This window comes from Harmonia axyridis, chromosome 1 (assembly GCF_914767665.1).
Source record: "Harmonia axyridis chromosome 1, icHarAxyr1.1, whole genome shotgun sequence".
In the NCBI taxonomy this organism is placed as follows: domain Eukaryota; kingdom Metazoa; phylum Arthropoda; class Insecta; order Coleoptera; family Coccinellidae; genus Harmonia; species Harmonia axyridis.
Genome location: NC_059501.1, coordinates 35,256,147 through 35,276,692, shown reverse-complemented (window position 1 = coordinate 35,276,692; position 20,546 = coordinate 35,256,147). Strand labels below are relative to the sequence as shown.

The 20,546-nt window shown below is 30.8% G+C and overlaps 2 protein-coding genes across 4 annotated transcripts; both read right to left on the bottom strand.

Moving 5' to 3' along the window:
* Positions 1-711: 711 nt before the first annotated feature.
* LOC123671321 (ephrin-B1-like) lies at positions 712-12,297 on the bottom strand. 3 transcript variants are annotated; one of them, XM_045605076.1, is made up of 3 exons: positions 12,072-12,297; positions 5,864-6,398; positions 712-3,836 (listed from the first exon to the last, which is right to left on the bottom strand). In XM_045605076.1, exons 2-3 carry the CDS (start codon positions 6,348-6,350, stop codon positions 3,532-3,534), a joined length of 792 nt encoding a protein of 263 aa, XP_045461032.1. In that variant the 5' UTR covers positions 6,351-6,398; positions 12,072-12,297; the 3' UTR covers positions 712-3,531. The 3 variants fall into 3 exon arrangements, with proteins under 3 accessions (XP_045461032.1, XP_045461034.1, XP_045461033.1); XM_045605078.1 differs by lacking the exon at positions 12,072-12,297 and adding an exon at positions 11,673-11,803; XM_045605077.1 differs by lacking the exon at positions 12,072-12,297 and adding an exon at positions 7,021-7,258.
* Positions 12,298-14,769: 2,472 nt separating this feature from the next.
* LOC123688942 lies at positions 14,770-17,160 on the bottom strand. Its single transcript, XM_045627695.1, has 2 exons — positions 16,568-17,160; positions 14,770-15,011 (listed from the first exon to the last, which is right to left on the bottom strand). Exons 1-2 carry the CDS (start codon positions 16,881-16,883, stop codon positions 14,917-14,919), a joined length of 411 nt encoding a protein of 136 aa, XP_045483651.1. The 5' UTR covers positions 16,884-17,160; the 3' UTR covers positions 14,770-14,916.
* Between the last annotated feature and the right edge of the window lie 3,386 nt (positions 17,161-20,546).

The following is a 20,546-nucleotide window of genomic DNA, read 5'->3' as shown; positions in this document are numbered from 1 at the left end:
TAGACGTTATACCTCTTTGCTATAGGCCCATTAAAAGTAGTTCATAATGTATATGAGAATGGTGAAACTGAAACAACATATACTGCATTTTCTGTAAATTTTTTCTCTCTGAACTGAAATGCCCTCCATATTATCTGTACTGAAACACAATATCAGATATTCTCAAACTAAAGTTTAATGGATGCTAAACTTACTGTCTTCATTTATCTAAGAAAGCATTATGAAATCCTCCAAACCCATATTCATCTTTTGAATATTTTGTTAGTATCACACAGTATTTCGATATTAAATCCAAATCACTAATTTTTAATTTCATTATTACCTGATATTCACTACTCTTCATTATGGAATTCTAAACCACCCCTAATGAAATTTCATGTTTTTAGTTTGAAAACTAATTTTAATATATTGGATACTTTTGAATGTGTGGTTTTGAGGAGGGGACATCCTTCTAATCTATCAAACCGAATTATGTTCTATTGAGAATTTTTATTACCCCATGGGAATTATTACTATATTATATTTAAAAAATTCATATTACTTAAAAAAATTACAATAAATTTGACTTTTTTTTTATATCTGAAACATCGCGCTTTTCCGTAATTATTCAACACAGTTTTTATGTTGAATATCTAAATTTTCGGTTAAATTTGATTGTATTTAGTGATTGGAACAGATTAGGAGCTCCCAGAAATTCAGAATTAAATCAAATAAAATGGCATTATGTATATTTTATATAATTATGTATATACTTATATTTATATGAAGGTGCATTTTACAATCATAATACATACAAGTGTATTTCACCTATGGTTTTTGATAACAAACGTGGGACTGTTGTACTTAATCAATTTAAAAATTCACATTCAAGTGGAGAATTAAAAAAGGACTCGATGAAGCAAGTGATGGATTTAAAAAAAATTAATGAACTGAATTTAAGGTTCAACACTTATTATGAGACATTTGAATATTTATTATGTCTATGGCTCCTGCAATGTTGACATAATTAAAAAAAATTACATCAAATATATTATACTGTTTACTACTTCTCTACACACAACAGATCTAGTACTTACAGTTTCAGATATTTTTTTTCAGAACACTTGATATATGAATATTTTGTGAGTTGAATATTAAAAATAAAATGGCAGAACAAGAAATCAGTCCACATTTTCTAAATATTGGAATGTAATTTAAATGTACAGTCTTGAAATTATGATGTGAATCACTATTTCAATATTTCATTTTATCACATAATGAATAAATTAATAGTTTGAGGCGCTAAGAATTTGAGAATATATTTTGAATCACAATTCACTAAAATCAAAGCAACTCAAACTATAATCGAAATTATAGAGTTGGGAAAATGAAATTGTACACCTTTCTCAATAAATATTCTTCTGAATAGAAACTTTATATACAAAAGTAAAATAATACTAAGATAAATTACTAATAAAAATTGTCATGGAGAATGTCAGTTTACTATAAATCACATATGTATTGGGATATATAAATTAAGTACAAATATATTTTTCGACTAATAAATTATACCCGAAACCGGAAATACTAGAGCCACTATTCAAAGTTAATACTTCCGTAAAAACACAATAAAACTAGATTTCAGTCTTGACAATTATACAAGTATCCCGGAATCGAATGTTCAACACTGTTTATAATCTACGAATCAACCAACTGACCGAAAAATATAACATTTACACAATATTTTATGTCCATTTTCTTCAAATTGGTCACTAAAGTGCAGTTACGCTTATTATCTTGATAACATATAAAAACTGTACAAACACCAATTCATTTTCGAAGCATAAATAAAAATATATATTATATTGTCCATTTTATTCGTGTCTTATGAACTTTACTGCGAAGGCATAGGTCTTTTCGATGACATTAACAAAATTTACAGTCATTTAGGCACAATTCATTACACTAGTTCATAAAGGGTCAAATTTGGATGAATATCTAATACATCCCTTCACAATATGAAAAGAGAAAAATTCATTTAAAATGAACAAATTTAAATGACACATAGAAACAGAAAAAATGAACCAAAATTGGATTGACTAATCTTGGATGAAATGAAAATTGAGAAGAAATTTTTTTTTAATCGATTGAATATTAATCAAATTTGAATATTAATATTTTCCAGATTACTAGTGAACAGAGTTGTTAATTTTTCCAAAATTCTTCAATTCACAACTGAAGCAAAAAAAAATATTCAAAATATAGTAATTTCTCAACAAAAAATTCTAATCAAAATTTATTTTTGGTCCATTGCATGATCATCACTCCATATCATATTTTTTTCAAATTAGGGTGAACTATTCCATAAAAGAAAATGCTTTCATGAGAGATAAAAATGTACAGATTTTTTATTGTATTGGTATAACTAGAACTGGAATAATAAAAAATTTAATTAATTTTGAGAGATGGTTACCTACTTTTATGTTCTAACTTAAATATCAGTTGTCCATATATCCTTCTCAAAACAGTTATTTCTTCTTAACAAAGCTAATTTGCAAAACTGTAGAGTGAAAACAAATATTTTGTACAAGTCAAATCAAATTTCTTGGATATTTTGAAACTTGTCAGTTTGATTCAACAATTGGCTACTTTTCACAAGAAGTTAAAATTAGTACTGTGTAGAAAAAATATAATAAATCATTCAATTCTTATCAAACAGGAAAAAAATATTCTTTAACACTGAGTTTATGGAAGTATCACAAAAACTGTTTTGAAATAAGATTTTTCAAGTATATAATTCCATACCATGCATAGACCAAGAAAAAAGTGAATAAGCTCTAAACATTTCAATTAACTATTCAAAATATGAACACCTGACAAGTTCAAGAATTTCATACATTAATGAAGAAATTTGACAACAATTTTTGAATCAAGAATAAGAAAAGTATATCTGCAAAAGAAGGCAACTTCATTCGCTGCGAAATTATATTTTATATTTTGCAACTGGATAAAAATAATTTTTGATACAAATAGTGCAAGATTAGCTTCCACTTAGGCCAAACATTATATATGATTGTTTTTAGGCCTTATATTCTGGTTCTGTTGGTTATTGAACTGGATACTATGAGGTGTACTAGTATTATAATATTCAAGGATAATATCCACAAAAATTAAATAATCATACTGAATTTATCTATGCAAATAAGCGAAATTACATTCACTTATTGTTGGAAATGCTAGTTCTTCATATCAATTTCTTCATACATTCCTCAACTTACAAGATCTAAAATTTTAATAAAACAAAAAAAGTCAAGATTTTGATCTCACAAAACTTTACTTCTTACATGAGTGATATGAACATTTCAAAAATAAATATGAATAAATAGTAATAAAAAGTAAAAGTTCATCAAAAAAACTACCAGTAAAATTCAGAAGACCTTATGAATTGTGTATAAAACAAAAAGTTTTGTAGGTCGATTTGAAGTTCTTCAAGAACATCAAGATGCTTAAATGATCCACATTTAAGGGTGATAGTCATGTTTAACCTGAACTTCATCGCATTGCAACAATTGATGTGAATAGTATGCATAATATTAATAACTTCACACTAACACTTGAGGAGTTGGCTCCTAATGTGAGTTCCTCACTTTTAACTACCTCATTTGCCTTGTTTTTATATGGTTTGTATTTTTTTGTGGTAGTAGGCGGTTGTGTGGTGGTTGGACGCGTTGTAGTTCTCCATGAAGGATATGTCCACCATGTGGGTGAATGTTCCAATGGATTATTAGTTGATGTAGTAGCAGCTTTTGAGTCCCACACTTTGAACACGATTTTCATGTTGTGAGAGTCGCACTTTCCTATTGAAACATGAAATTTTATATTAGTGTTATATATCATTATACAGGTGTCCTAATAAAAATCACCCACCCTCTATATTTCCTATATATTTATGCTTAGTGAAATTTACTCAGATAATGTTCAATTATAATTTTCATAGGGGGTCAGATTTCACCGTAATTTTGAGTCTAGATCTCAAACCTCAAGGGGAGTTGGTATTTCAACCTCAAGGATTTGAATAGGAAATAACGACTTGAGTTTCTTAGATCAGTAGTTTGGTAAGAAAAAGAATAGTTGTCTTGCGATAGGCTTATTTTGTGTTTCCAAGACTTTTGAATACCGTAAAATATCCCCTTTTTAAACATTAACGAACGTAACTCATTAAACCCTCCTTTTATATTTTTTCTATTTTTTTAAACTCTCAAAAAAAGAACACCATAACTCTCAACTATAGTCAACTAAGCCAGTCCAGATGTTTGTAAACCACCAATTCCAATCTTCAGTATGAAATTAAATACCTCTTTTCCATTTAATAGAATCTTATCCCATATTTCATCACACTTTGATTGAAGAGCTTCAACAATTTTCTAAAACAGTGTTTTCTGATCAGAGCCAACTGAAAGAGTTTGTAGTCTATGCAATTGACATTACTTTATTCCTAAGTTTCAATTACAGGTTGTTTTAGTTTTGATCAATAATAATTCTTGTCATAAAAGTTTTGCCTACTTTTTAGGCTTCACCACTCTTTATTGACAACTCTACTACAGATAAAAAAAAGTACAGAAATTGGCTTCATCTCAAGCCAGCCTGTAGGGTCTTGCAGCAACGTGTTACGCGGATGAAACAAGGAACATATATTATTCCCAAATAAATATATGTTTATTCCATTACATCACAAATGTACTGAAAACTAAAGGTTTCTTTATGTGGTTTTGATCAATACATGAATGTTCATCCAATTAAAACCTATCTCTATAGTCTACACAGTAAAATAGGCACCATAAATATTCTTATAGAAGTCAAAGTGAGCAAGAAACTGCCTTTAAATATTATATGTAAATTTTCATAAAATTACAAGAACCTGTTAGTAGTAGAAATGGCATAAAATTGAGTGAAACTAGGGACAACTGAATAAGTTGAATTCAGAAAGTAAAAAATATCATATTATCGAAATTCAAACAGGATATAAAACAAAAATTTCAAATTTAATAAATGAATATATGTATAGGATTACTCACATAAAACAGAAATTTTTATTTGGGGGATTGAGGAGCAAATTCGTAGGTGTACAATCATTCCCTTAGGCCGGGCGACAGCCTCCTCAAGAATCTTAAAGTGACACATAATTATATTCTATTTACTTTATGTATGAAATGACGTCACACTCAGAAATATTTTGGTACTAATCAAAAACTACTCATTACTGCTTGAACCGTTCACAAATCCGGGGATATTTACTCTACTGTTTCAATCAATTTTTGTGATTCAAATTTGACGTTTTTATTTCATTCTTTCAAATTTGGTTTGGTTACTTGAATAATAATTTAACAGTATGCTATATCATGCAAATTCAACAGTTTTTCAAAATCGAACACAAAATTTAAAAATTCGAAGTGTGGAAATATTTTGATAACCAATTGATGTTAATTTTATGGTATAACTTGGAAAAATCTACAGTCTGGCAACAATACTGAGAAAGTATTATGTTATTTCTCTGCTAAGATACTATGAGGGTTTTGCATTTTTCAGCATATTCATAAATTAAAAACTTCCTAATTCATGAGCCACTCAACCACTTTCGCCAACTAAGATTCTTAAGGGGGTTGTCTTCCTTGCTGAAGGAAATGATTTTACACCCACCTATTCGGCTGGACTGTTTTATGTGGGCGGAGGAGTATTCTCCTTGATTCATTTTGAGTTATTAATATGTGCTAATATTTATGAAATACATATAGAGGATATGTATTCAACTTATATTGTTCAAAATTCAGCTGAAATCAATGACTTTTTGTACAAGAAAAATGAGAAAAACATTAAGTCAACTTACCTCCTATTCTTCTATGCAGATCATCATTAGATGAAGTAGATATAAAATAATAGTCATGGCCTGGATGAAACTCGAGCCCTCCAGGTTGTGGAGTAAAAGGTCGAAAAGTTATTGTGAAATACATAAGTTTGTATGGTTTATCACATACAGCTATAATACTTGGATTAGGATTTACTATCCTACATGTCTCATATTCATCTTTCGACACGTTATATATGATATATTTCTCCATGTTCTTTTCCGTGGATCCTTGTGTATAGACAGGACATATCAAGTCCACTTGGTCATATTCAAAGGGTAAATTATTCTTATTAACATCGATTATATTATCTGTATTATCGATTCTGAATATGGGGTTTGTAGAGTTCCAATGGATTGTCATCAATCTTGCACTACCTGGTTTTAGGGCCAATAATGTTTGTATTGATAGAAGTAAAAAAAAAATAAGGCAATGTGTAAGAGTGATGCCCAAGTTCCAGAACATCATGTCGAAAGCTCGAAGATCAGTGTTTTCTTCTCATTTCTTCAGATTAATCTGAAAAATAAATCAATTAGGTTCAAATATCAGTTTTGAAAATAGAGAAAATACAATAATTACTGTCATGAAATTGAATATTTTTTCCAGGTGGAGAATTTGAAAAAATGCTAATAATGATGAAAATATTTATTTTGAGTTTGAACATTCCGAAAGGAGACTGACAAGATAGAGAAGGCTGGAAATTTGGAACCGGAAGGCATAGGACGCTATGAATCCAGAATATATATAAATACATTCCGAAAGTACATCTCACGGAATGAAACAGATATCAAAAACTAAACGGCGATAAAAAATTCCTTGAAAAAGTAGAGGTTAATTTCAAAGATAACTCAATTTTTTTTTATCAAAATCATTCTTTGAATGCTGATTCTTGATGAGAAATAACACAGCTAACACTTCACATCAGTACATTTTGTCTAACTCTCATATTTACACGGTTAGTATTTACAAAAAGAAAACACGTAGACATGAAGTTTGAAAAAATGCATAGGTTGAATCAGTCAAAATCCAAACTTTCCATATCAAATGGTTTTAAAACCTATGTGGTCATATACCACTTTCAATAGTTATGGGGTTGCGTAAAACCATATAAAAACACCTTGATTGATAGCTAACGCACCATGGTAGGCCACAATCCAAAGAATACAGGCAGATATGCAAATATCATATGTTACAGATATAACTCATTCAAATTCCAAAAACCACAACAGGAAAACTTAAATTTCCTAATTCAAATCTGTACACAAAAGGAATCAACAGCACTAGCAGAAATATGTAGTAGAAATGTCATTTGGCATATTACTTTCATGTTATTTTACTTCATCACAATTACATACTCAATGCTATTATGAGTAGATTATTTTTTTCTATAATTGTGGTACTCAAATTCTACTAGAAATGAAAGCACTTAATTTTCATATCAAATAACATAACACAGCTTCATCAAAATTCTATAGGAGATGGATATATAGAAGTCTGTATCAATTGTTACAATTACTTAGTTATTCAACTCAAAATTTTCAGTTTCAAATCAAAATATAGCTTGCATTGTGCAATCAAAATCCAGATATACGCTGAGAAACAAGCAATTGGGAAAATAGAACATATCATTGAAGAAAATTAATTGCCATATTTAAAATTATAAAACGCAATATTTTAAAATGATGAATCTTTAGCGGGACAATATTGATTAAATGATCTATTCAATCATTACTCCAAGTTCAATTAGTTGTTTTTCTTTTTGAATATCATTACCTTCTGTAGTGCTCTTCTGCATGAAAAATGCGAGAAAAGCATTTAGTGTCAGTGTTCATACACCTATTGCTGCCTTAGAGACCACATATATGATTTATTATTCCACCTTCAGATTAACTAACTAGTTAATCTAATGAGTTCTAATGATACAATTCTCTTGAGATCTTGATATTCAGCTTTAAAATTTAAATGATTATTTTACTTATACAAATTGTTATAGTCGAATCAGCTGTTGCGGAAATATTGAATAGTTTTTCGACATTCTACTTTAACTTCCTATAGTTTTGGGGACCCAATCAACATGAAATTTTGCATGAAACTTGAAATTGTTATTATACATACATTTACAGCAAAATTTCATCTCGGTCATCTATATTGTCACTAAAATATAAGTTTTTTTTAGATATTCTACTTGAATTTTTTTATGGGTCTGATAATGAAATCAACTCTAGATTTTGCACAAAGCAAGGAATCTCAACCACAACGGAAACTCAGTGGGATCTATTATTATCACTGATATATTGAGTAGTTTTTTACCTATTTCCTTCTTAAATTTTGTCCGTTTTTGGTAACATGAAAATTTGCATGAAGCGTCAAATTGTTATCTTACATATAAATATAAACCTCATCCGGAAAGAATCCACGTTTTTTATGTTATTTTGCCCATTAGCGAAATCAACCGATGCATTCGAAATCCGAACATACCTTGAAAATTGCTAGTTTTTAGATTTTTCCGTTCGAGAGTTATCGTGTTTACGGACCGGCCAGAATTGAATTTGACCAAGCATTCAGTGAGTCGAACCTTATCGTTCGAGACCATTTCTGTTTCAAAATTCGGTAATAACAGACACCGTTCGGGGTACAAAAAGTCAAACCCTTTTTTTTTAGGATGCAATATAAGGAAATCAGGCTGCGATATACTTTGAGGATTTCCCTAAGCGGAAAGCATCTATCTACCCAGTGGCTGGGGTGACAAATTAGGATTTTGAACCAATTAAACTCAAACCTCTTTGCAAAACTTTTTGGCGTTATACCAGGCGTTTTTGATTTTGAAAGGATCTTACATCAGTGACCAGCGAAATACCGAGGACTAGGGGTGTGTATAAATCAGACACAAGGTATAAAGGTGGATCGAAATCCGCAGAAGGTGCATCAGGTATATGGGCCAAAATTAAGGCTCGCCATACCCATAGGAAAAGAAATTATTGGCTGTCTTTGTATGCGCTCAAGAGTGTTTGAAAATAAACCTCAAAGGAATACGTATCAACAGGCAGTGAAGTAACAATAAGAGCTTTGGAATCAGGGCTCTTTGTTAACCTGAGAATGCCACATTATACTGGGTGTTCGGCGGAAGGTTGAACCTACGAAAATGAGAGTTATAGGTGAGGTCGTCTGATATCTACTCAGACACAAAGATTTGACCTAGGCCCCAACTTTTTTTATGCAACGCGAATTTGAGCTTAAAAAATTTTTGGCAATTCTTTATCTTAATGTCTTTTTAAAATCGATATTTGTAGGCTGCAGGTTATTGCTATAAAGTTATGGACCCTCAAATTATAAAAAAAACAAAAATTTTGAAGATCAACTTCGCGTTGCAATTTATAAAAAAAACTTTAGGGCTAAATAGGTAGCAGACAAACCCACCTACCTCCCATTTTCGTTTATTCTGCCAAACACTCTGTATAACACAACTGACTCAAGAGAATAAAGTGACACCTCTATATGGGTGCCAGAGAGCTGTGGCATCAAAGAAAATGAAAATGATGATGAATTCGCGAATAGTGCATCAAAAGAAAAACCTATTGGATTAGAACCTTTCTGTGATCTTGGAGAAGACCACTCACTATTGGGCAGCTATCCAGCAAGGGAGATGTCAGTTAGATGAAATCGGGCAAGTTAAATAAACATGGAAAGTTCAAATCAATCCATATTGAGAATTAAAATTTTTAGTCTTAGTTCTATTATAATTTTTCTTTCAATCTGTACATAACACAAAAGTAATAATCAGTCCAAGCTGAATCCCGAAATTTTAATAAAATGCATTTTGCAAAATTGAGACAATCCAATAACTTGCAAAACAAGAAATTGACCCATCAATAGGAAGATTGAAGATATTAAAGAGAAAATTCATCTTAAATCAGAAACTATATTATACTAAGAGGCAACTGACAAACCAATACAAAAGGAGAAACCAAGGAGTAAAAAAGCCTTTCCCATGTATGACTTAATGGTACTTTTTTCTGAGCCCATGTTCTAATGCAATTTGGTCTCAGATCTTAAAATTCTTTTTTCATTTTCCCTAAATAAACATTGTGAAAAATATGTATCTATGAAAAAATTATACTTTTCAGAACTTCATCCCCTAATTAAAAAACCATTATACCTGTAGTTAATAATAATTTTCGATATGTTATTCTAAAATAATTTTTTGAATAAGAATTATATTTTTTTGAAATTCGATAATGAACAATAATAAAGTTTTTCCTCAAAACTGTGAATTGCTTGTGCTTTTCAGATATTCATACCACTTATTATAATAGTCAATCACAACAACCAATGTGAATGGAATTCATTATTAAATACTTAATTTAATGCCTGACTAGGTGTTAAATGAAATGAACATTAACATTCAGTTGTCAGAATACATATTTAGAGAAGGATGGAACTAGATTTATTTGGATACCGATAGTTGCTCTGGTAAATATTTGCAATGCGTCATTAAATAAAATCTAATCATTACAATATTAGGTATATAAGAAACACAAGGAATAAGGAAGGATTCTGTGATCTATTTGGGGTCAAGGTATTATAGGATAAATTACATAGGGATAAAACTGCACATTTCTAATCTACTTTAGGACATTAGAAATTTTCATCAAGAGCTTTAAAATGGTTTGAGTCATCAATTATAATTTTTTTTTCATTAATTCCCTAGATAATGATTTTTGGGCGCTTGTTCCAGGAAACAGCAGTTTATCGTTTTGCACAAATGTCTGTAATTTTCGAGGGTGGTCTCAAATTATTGGGTTCGACTTACTCATGAAGAACTCAAGATCACAATCGATACTGTCCGTCCGCCGTGTAGACAGTAACTCACAAACAAAATGTGCTAGACTTGAAATTTTCAGGGTACGTTTACCCATATAAAATTTTGTTTTCTCGATAATTGATAAAATACCTAACCAAGCGAGGTGAAATTCAAAAATATGTAGCAAAATACTAAAAGGAATGTATATACACAGTTGCGTGGTAATCGTTTCATTGTGAGAGAAAAAAAATTAATAATATTTCAATATCTCAGAATCTATGCATCAAATTTCACTAAAATTTTGTAAGTTCATACATAAAGCTCATTGATAAAGTACAAAATCCAAACAAAATTTTCTTGAGATATCGAATCGAGTATATGGCAAGAATATGCAACATTAATTGAAAAAATGTAAATTTCGTTAAAAATTACATAAATACAAATTTGAAGTGAATTTTTTGGTTTCAACCGATGTCACTTTCACAACATAATTGCTTCTATATTATTTTCCATTCATAATATGAATGTGGGAATCTGAATGAAATGATCTTCATGCAAACTTATTGCTACATAAAATGCTTATCTCGGCGAATCATTGTTTTGTACATAGTAATAAAATTAACAAAATCTACACATTACACATCACACCAAATATGAACCAACTTTTCACAAAAAAAAGATGGTAAGTAGTGATTGCTGCCTTCTATCAATACAATAAATGGTATGTATGCCAAAAAAGAAATAAAATACTTTGTAATTGATTAATTTAGTCATAGAAATCAAAAAATATCATTATCTGCCTCCTCGTTATTTTATAATGTACCATGAAATAAAATTAGAGATGTGAAAATCTTGTGAACCAGTAATATTCAAATATAAATCAATATTCATACATCATGAAATCCTATTATTTGACTGATAAGATACCAAAAGGGCTTCTTGAATTGATATTGGGAAATCGTGCAAACAGACAAAACAAGAATACTCACAATCTGAATGAAACCTGGATAAAAATGAGGCACTACAGGCACTTAATAGTAAACAAAAACGAAATACTAGCTTCATAGTTCAATTTTCAAATATTTTTAATTTTTACTGAAATAATTCATTATTGTTGATTCTTATTCAATGAATTTCGAAAATTGACCACAATACTGACTTGTTAGATATGAATTCATATTTCTAGTAAGTACCCTCAAATAAAATATACACTCAACAACTGTGCTATGTTTAATTTTCAATATTTACTTTCTTGTTCACAGCAGTGTGTTAAAACATCTTAAATAAGTTCTCCACAGCTTAACCGTGATTTCATGATAGACCAATCAATAAACTTAATTTATAATTTACTTAAAATATACAAAGGTGATTGATAAGACATGGCTTACCTATTGTTAAGAGTATAGGATTCATAATTGAGAAAGACTCACTAAACCAAAAGCACAATCAACGTTTTGTAAACACATCAAACACTACTTATCACAAGGTCCAAAAATACATAATTCAAAACCCTACACTAACACAAAATTTGCAATGTTATTAAAACATCACTTTAATTCGATTTTTTACAACATTCCATGCCATTTTGTCTCGTCTTGGTCAGCTTGAACTATGATGGCGACATCTATGTAAAATTATTTGAAGCTTTTTTCGATAGTTTGAACTTCTGTGGCTAACTTCGTTGAATGTCAATTCACAAGCGAGTTAGGAGATAACTTCATATGTATTGCTCCGGAATACAAATAAATACATTGGTCATTTTGTCATTGGTCAGTATGTTTCAACTGTATGTACTTTCTTCCAAGCTGATAAGACTTATGAAATATTAAAAGAAGACACTACTTTTGAGTGAATTGACAATGAAACTTTCATTTATTTCTATTATCAGCCTTTTAAATACCTAAAGAGATAATTTAGGAAAACTCGTGGAGAGAATATTTTTCAGCAACAAATGACGATTACGGAAAAGAATATTTTAGCATCCTCTATTAGAGGAGAAGTTAGTTTTCAGGCTTGATGTTCATGATGTTGCCATTAGACATGATCAGTGGCGATGCCAGCTTTCAAGAATAGGGGGGCCAAAATTTTTTTGAAGGGGGGCTAGATTTTTGGGAGGGAATCGAAAATATCAAAAGAATTTGTATGATTTGGAAGTTGATATATGGACAAAAAAATAGATATTTCTAATATAAATTTGCCTACAGCTTCCGAATTCTACAATTTATGCATGACAAAATTATTTCAAAAACTTGCCAAATTCCTCCTTTATTTCCTAAAAAAGTTTTCTTAGAAGTTAGAATGCAGGCAATAGTTTTTGTTTCAGCAGGTAGGTCACTGGAATATTTCGAAATAAAAAACATTGTGAAGTTTTTCACATATATTGACTAGCACCCTGTATAAATTAAGAAATGAATTCGCTCTATGGCTTAAACGAATAAAAGCGATTCATGAATGACGAAATGTATACAGGATGGTCCAGAGTTTAGTGAATTACTTTAGCGTCGGATAGAACAACTCTTTTCATGAGAAAAAATACTAAGCTTCTTTTTCCAGATACAGGGTGTTAAAGTTTGAAAAAAAGCAGTTTTTTCTTGTAACTCGAGTATTATTACATTCATTATTTTAATTTTTAGGTGTTGAAGTATTGATAATGTAATGTTTCGAATTGGGGAAGTGTACGTCTCGTGCCAAAATTATCCAATTCAGTAAATATAGGGGTGCGATGATTTTTTTATTGAAAATCTGCACCACTCTCTTTTTTTTCCGAAAAAAAAGGGTCTCTTGAAGTTTTTTCATAGAATGTACCATTTTCGAGATAATTGAGTACAAAACAAATACTATCCATAAAAATTTACAAGAATTAATTTTTCAAATTTTCCAATCAGTGATAAATGAAAGTACAAGAATTGGCGTTGTGTATTATAACGCTCTCAGATAGCATTTGATTGAACATTTCAGAAATAACATTTATCAGACCCTCAAATAATAAAAAATAGTCATAAAATGATTTATTGTTTAAATGTTTTTCAGAAATGTTCAATTAAATGCCATCTGAAAGCGTTATAATACACTACGTCAAATTTTGTACTTAATAGCAGAAGGAAAAAATAAAACATGTCATCAGAAAATTCAATTCTGATATTAATAATGCAAAAAGAAAAAAATATAGTTTATGGCATCAACCATCACTGCCACCGCCAGACATTTTGGCACCCCGGAAAATAAAATTTCGCCGCCTTTCTTTGCCTTGTTTATCTGAATTTTTCCTATTTTTTCTATATAATTTCCTCTATTATTCCACTCAGACATCTTCCTTATTTCATATGAAATCTTATTTTTTAACTTGAACTCGCCTTGACAAATTACAAAAATACGATCAGTGAAGTTAAGAATATTGCAATAGTTTCAACTTTCGTCGAAAGAAAGTGCTTTACTAGTTCTTTTAAAAATTTTCACAAAATTAGAGTTTTGCCTTTTTTTGATTATTTTATGTAGGATTTTTTCTGCGAATATTTTTGAAATAAATCAGTGCCTTGTCGGAATACCATAACATCAATGCTTTTGGGAAAAACAAAAAGTTAAAAAAATATATTTTTTTTCATTCTCAAATTTTAAATATTGAAATACTACAATTACAATGTAGGTTATTGTTTCAAAAAATTATATGAATACCCCATGAAAATCGGTGTTTTGTAAGAAGAAATATCTCTAACTTCGTTTTGAACTGAGAGTCACGTGGCGGTGTTCCTATTTGTACTTTCATAACTAGTTGAGATCACCTATTCGATTTCAATAAAATTGGCGTCTGAAATTTTTTTTAATTTCACTGCAAAGAGTGGTATTTTCACAAAGAAAACATTTTTGCGTCAAAGAGAATTGTTTTATTAACTGACTTTCTGCCCCGGAAAATGTCTGGTATGCCGGTCCTGGGGGCAGATCTCGATAGGTATAATTTCAACAAGCCTCTCAAAATAGGATATTGATATGAATATTTTAAACCATCCAATTCTATTCTAGCACAATTTCAAATTAGGGTCATTTTATCTAAGTTGGACAGTATAAGAGCAATAGGTAATGATTCGAACATTTCAATAAATAATTGATCTATTTTACCAACAATACAGCCTCAACTTTTTCTAAACATTCTCACATTTCACAAATTTGTCCTACTGATAATCATTTATCTGATATCGCGAAATTATAAAAACTTTAGTAATTAGTACCACCTATAGACTATTTCTTTTTCTTTTGCTGTTTCACTCTTCTTTTTTCTTCTCTTTTACGTTCTCTGTCTGCATGTGACCTGTATAGTTTGTATCCAAAGAAAGCTGAAACGAAAACTAGAATTAGATAAATTGCTTATTATGTTCATAGAATAATTCGTTTTTAGCATATGTCTCTTTTGGTAGTTTTTATGTTTAATTTCTTTTTATTTTTTTTTTACAATGGACATTCTCAGCTCAAATTAGACATCTAGTACCTAACTATATAGGGTGTTTCGTCATAAACTGGACAAACATAAAGTCACGTAGATGACACCGAATAATTTTTGCCTTATGACATACCTATACTTCGTTTTCGAAGCATAAAATCGTTCAACGTAATTCCTGAGCTATTCTATTTTCTATTTGGGTGGAGTCAGTTATGTATAACCTTCGAAGTTACGATTTTTGGTCACATCAGAGTATTTTTGAGAGTTCAATTCAGAACAGGTGAAGAACTCTGAAAAAATATTCAAAATAGCAACCTGCAATGTAATTTATGTCGATATTCTTAATTCATTTAGAAAAGATTTGACAACGCCATCAACAGGAAAGTTTTTATAAAGCTTCAAATTGTTATTCTGAATATACACGAAATATTTGAATTTTCTTAGGTTCAGATGATTAGATTGAAAGTTTGCACGAGGCTTGGTATAAGTTTTTAATATCAACACCCAAATCTTAACTCCGTCGGTTTTGTGATAATGGAAATATTGGGTATTTTTTTTTTATGTTCTTCTTGAATATTCTATAATTTTGGTTGTGGAATCAAAAAAATTCTGCACAATTCTTGTAATTGTTATATTAGTTACATCATATCCAAATTTTCATATCGATCGAATTCTCAGTTTTGAAATGAACAGAAAAACCATATTTTGAAGTGCCATATTTACGGAACTCCTATTAAGATCTAAACCAGATCTTAACTCAGGAATTCGAAATCAGAACCTACTCTGAAAATTTCAAGTTTCAGTGTTCGAGAACTATCGCGTTGACAAAAGCACAAAATTAAATTTAACAACGCATTTGTCATCAATGAGTCGAAAGGTTTGAGACCATTTTTTACTTAAAATTAAAAAATATAGACACGTGACAACATGTAGGCTCTGTACGGAACGCTCAATAAATATTTGAAGTCAGTACAAAATTTGAAAGTGTTGGGACTTATTACTTTATTATTTCAACGAGAACAACATTTTTAACAATCAAAACGAAGAGTGAGATTCTCAAATTCCTAAAAACTCTGGATATTCTTTCGATAACCATGAACTAACATATCAGGTCGACGTCTGTTTACTGGACACTGTAACTGTCCCCAGAAAAATCTGATTTGAACAACGAAATTAGATTTTTTTGCAACCTTGGTGAAATCCCTATACAGGGTCTTTCACGAGGAACCTCACCCATATTTATACGGGAAACTACTGAACGTATTTTCATAATTTTCGTATGAATATGGGTGAGGTTCCTCGTGAAAGACCCTGTATATCCTGATGTTTTATTCATAACTATGGTAGACATGTTCATAATGATCCTGTTCGAATATGGTGTCTCGACAATTGATTTTTATATTATCGATAAAAACATATATGTAAACCAATAAAAATCTAACACATTCTTACCCAACACTAAAAATACAAGTGACACTAAAACTATAAGATATAGAAACATAATAGCCCCATCCTCCGGTACAGAATTTTCTTCAGCACTTCCAATATTTTGGAGAGACTCTGGCATAAACCCTCCAAGCATACCCATATCAGCTTTTTTCTTCAATACCCCCTTCAATTGCTCTTCATTTTCCACACTCAGATTCAACTTCTTAACGATCTTCAGAAGTTTTTCCAAATTGGCTGCATCACTCTCACCAGCTGGTACCTCGGCTCGATCGCCACCATTCTCTTGCAATCCATCCTGCACTCCTTGCAAAAGGTCCATAGTTGCCTACTTTTATCTATAGTAACAATTAACCGATTCACTTTCAGGCTAGTAACTGCCAATGATGAATGTATATTCTAGTTCGAAACCTTGTAATTTACTATGTTTATAAACGGTGCATTCCAAATCAGCATATTTTGCGATAACACAATGTATAATCGTGTCAATGTAAAAACTTCATGGTTCTAACTACGATTTAGTAATAAAAATTACACTATTATGTTAGGAATACGCAGTTATGTCGCTAAATCTTATGAATGACTTCATTTGTAGCACTACAATAGGTTTTGATCTTTATTATCTTCTTATCTACTCCATTGGAGATTGAAAATATTTCAGAATCATATACAAGGATAATAAAAATTTCATAGCTGATCAATCAGAATTTTGAGAGGTTCAGATTTTGATAATTTTATTGATTGGATTATGTACCAATAAACTGCAAACATAGCAGTTTGAGTTGATATTACTCATTTATCTAACAGGAGCGCCACCAAAGGAGGGGTACTGGGGTAATTAGGTAATAACCCTCCTAAGAAAGAATTTTCAACTCTAAATATTTGTAAGGAAAATATTTTTGGAGCAATATATTTATACTGCAAAACATTATGAATTAATCTCCTCTCCGACAATTTTATAAATGGAACATGCCCATCAATATAATCTAATTTTTTGTCACCATCTTTTCCTTCACACTTCCCTCAAATTACCACCAAAATTTGTGAAATCGCTAATGGAAAACCTCACCACTATTGTAGGATATAAATTTCGAAAAATTTCATTTAATATATCAAACGTTAAGAATTTTACATTATAATTTATTCCATCTTCCGATCTTCCTTACTTAGGTCTAGAATATCTCAGCTCATTTCAAAAATTCAATCATTCTTAATTTGAACAATTAAATATTTTGTGGTGGAAAAACACACTCACATGTTTTTAACTGTCGTTCTCCGAACAAAACGCTATTTTCAAATTTTGAACCAGAAAAGGTCTCAATGAACAAACTGATTACGAATCATTCCTCAAATTGAAAATTATGTGCATCTGCCCGGTCGTAAAAACGCTAACTCTCGAACGGCATAGAAAGTAATAGAAACTTGAAATTTCAAGTTTAGGTTCGGATCTTGAATGCCGGCTAAATCTTACTAAGGGAGAATAGAGAGAATCCAATAGGAGTGAATTTTTGGCACTACGATTTTAAGAACTGGCAGGTATTTTTTAGTCTATTTTTAATGCTTTGTATCCATGATCCTAACTACTACATGCTATAGGGATCAATCCAGTATAGCAAATAAAACTGGTGGAAAAATTTTAGCTATTGGAACAAGTTAGTAATGTGTATAGTGGCCGTCAAGAAAAAGTGAGAATATTGCTGCTGTAACCCGTAGTGTTGACGAAAACTCAGGTTTGTCGACTCCTCGCTGGTCTCGAGAATTAAGGAATGCCACAAATGGAATTGGAAGATACTGATGTAGACCACTGATATAGACGACATTTACTTTTAACAAGACTATGTGCTAAGTACACATCCAAAGAAACAATCGCAATTTTGCAAGAAAAGTTTCCTGACCATGTTATTTATCAAAGAGGTGCACGCAATTGACCACCGAGATCTAGTGATTTAACTCCTTTAGACTTTTTCTTTGGGACCACGTTTAATGATAATTACAATCCTTGATTTTGATATTCGTTTTCGAAATTAATGAATCAAGTTCAAGTGCTTGACAGATCAAATGAATCGAGTTCTGAAGATAGTACAATGCGGCGTAGTGGCCGATTTTCCTACTAAATTGTAAATAGGTAGATCTTTCTGAAAAACGGAGGCAGATATTGATTATTTTAAAAAAAATTTTTTAACAATAGATTTCAACCGTTTGATACAAAATAATAGTATATTGTGCAACAAGTGGGGAAAGTCGCAAACACACGAGCGAGAAAAGGACTTTCTCCACATGTTGCACACTCTACTTTTCCTACAACTGCGCAAATTTCAATGTCTTTCGTTTACAGTATGTGCTAATTTATTGCGTTTCTATAGAAACGACTCAAAAGCCCAATTTCATTGGTCTACCAAGCGAGGTGTAGGCAAAGTGTAGTGAGAATATAATATTTTCCACAGTATAAGCAATACATAGTTTTGAAATTGAGTAAGCTATGAAGAATACGCTACTTTTCATTGCAGTTGTAGGAAATAGTATATTGTGCAACAAGTGGGGAAAGTCCAACTTTTCTCGCGAGTGTGGAAGTTTGTGGCACGAGCCTGAAAGGCAAGTGCCGCAAACACACGAGCGAGAAAAGGACTTTTTCCACATGTTGCACACTATACTTTTCCTACAACTGCACAAATTTCAATAAATCAAGTAATGGACTTATTTCAAATCAAAATGGCATTAGTTGGCAGTATGTGCTAATTTATTGCGTTTCCATAGAAAAGACTCAAAAGCGCAATTTCATTGGTCTACCAAGCGAGGTGTGGGCAAAGTGCCGTGGGGAATAATATTTCCAACAGTATGAGCAATACCATAGTATAAGGAACTATGGCAATACATAGTTTTGAAATTGAGTAAGCTGTGAAGAATACGCTTCTTTTCATAGCAGTTGTAGGAAAATTTATTTTTCATATACCCTCACCCTATCTTCATTTAAATATAATCAGTTAGTAGAAAATATACATACAATTTCATGCGATATATTATTTATTTACCTATGTAGGTAGTATTTCCATCTGCCCCACGGACTCACATGATATAAAAACTCGAATGAGCCAATTTTTGAAATGCACGATGTTGTATTTCCAAAAAACTTCCTTGAACATATCCAAAAATCGGTATAATTTTTTTCAAATGTGCGTGGAGAGAAATAAACTTATGCTATTATTATGAAGGTTATCTATTGGGAATAATGAGCAAAATGTTTCCAAGAAAAAGTTTGAATCCTCATCATTTCATTTTTATTCAATAAAATGGAAAGTTCATTTTCCATCGAGGTGAACTGAATATATTTTTTCTTGCTTATTCATATTTACCTATATGTGTGTATTTTATTTAATTATTTCCATTGTCTTAAATCAATTTATCGATAAATTAATATTTTAATCCAAACAGGGAATCAGAATTCAGAATTCGAGAAAAATTTATATGACAATAAAAATATATATTTTTGTCGAAGGAAGCCATTCAAAAGATGAAGATATCTTCAACCTCATCGATTTGGACCGTAGATAACCAAATGTAACCACACTCGAGAACCGGGTTAAACTTCTGGTCACCAGATATTTTGGGGCATCGGCAAATAAAATTTCGCCGCCCTGCTTTGCCTAATTTATCTGAATTTTCTTTGAAGGAGCGTCAGTTATTCCTTTCAAGCATATTTTCAATCAATATGAAATCGCATTTTTCAACTTAAAATCACTTTTTCAAATTAATCTAAGGATGTTTTGTCGATATCATCAAAAAAGTCTTGCATTGTTTAAATTAAAAGTACTATTCTCTATAAGTCTATAGTAAAAATACGACTTATTTCTCAAAGGTGCACTGTAGTACCTGCTTATATTTTCATAACTATAGTTGAGAGCGCCTATTCGATTAAAAAAAATGGCTCTTGGTAATTTTATTATTCTACTCCAAATAGTGGTATTTTCACCAAGAAAACATTTTTGTG

What these genes read in the sequence shown, in the direction of transcription:
- LOC123671321 (XM_045605076.1), bottom strand. Translation starts at nt 6,350, where the DNA reads ATGATGTTCTGGAACTTGGGCATCACTCTTACACATTGCCTTATTTTT. An exon ending in TCTGCATAGAAGAATAGGAG is followed by an intron (nt 3,837 to 5,863) that starts GTAAGTTGACTT and finishes ATGTTTCAATAG; the next exon opens with GAAAGTGCGACTCTCACAAC.
- LOC123688942 (XM_045627695.1), bottom strand. Translation starts at nt 16,883, where the DNA reads ATGGACCTTTTGCAAGGAGTGCAGGATGGATTGCAAGAGAATGGTGGC. An exon ending in ACTTGTATTTTTAGTGTTGG is followed by an intron (nt 15,012 to 16,567) that starts GTAAGAATGTGT and finishes TTTTCGTTTCAG; the next exon opens with CTTTCTTTGGATACAAACTA.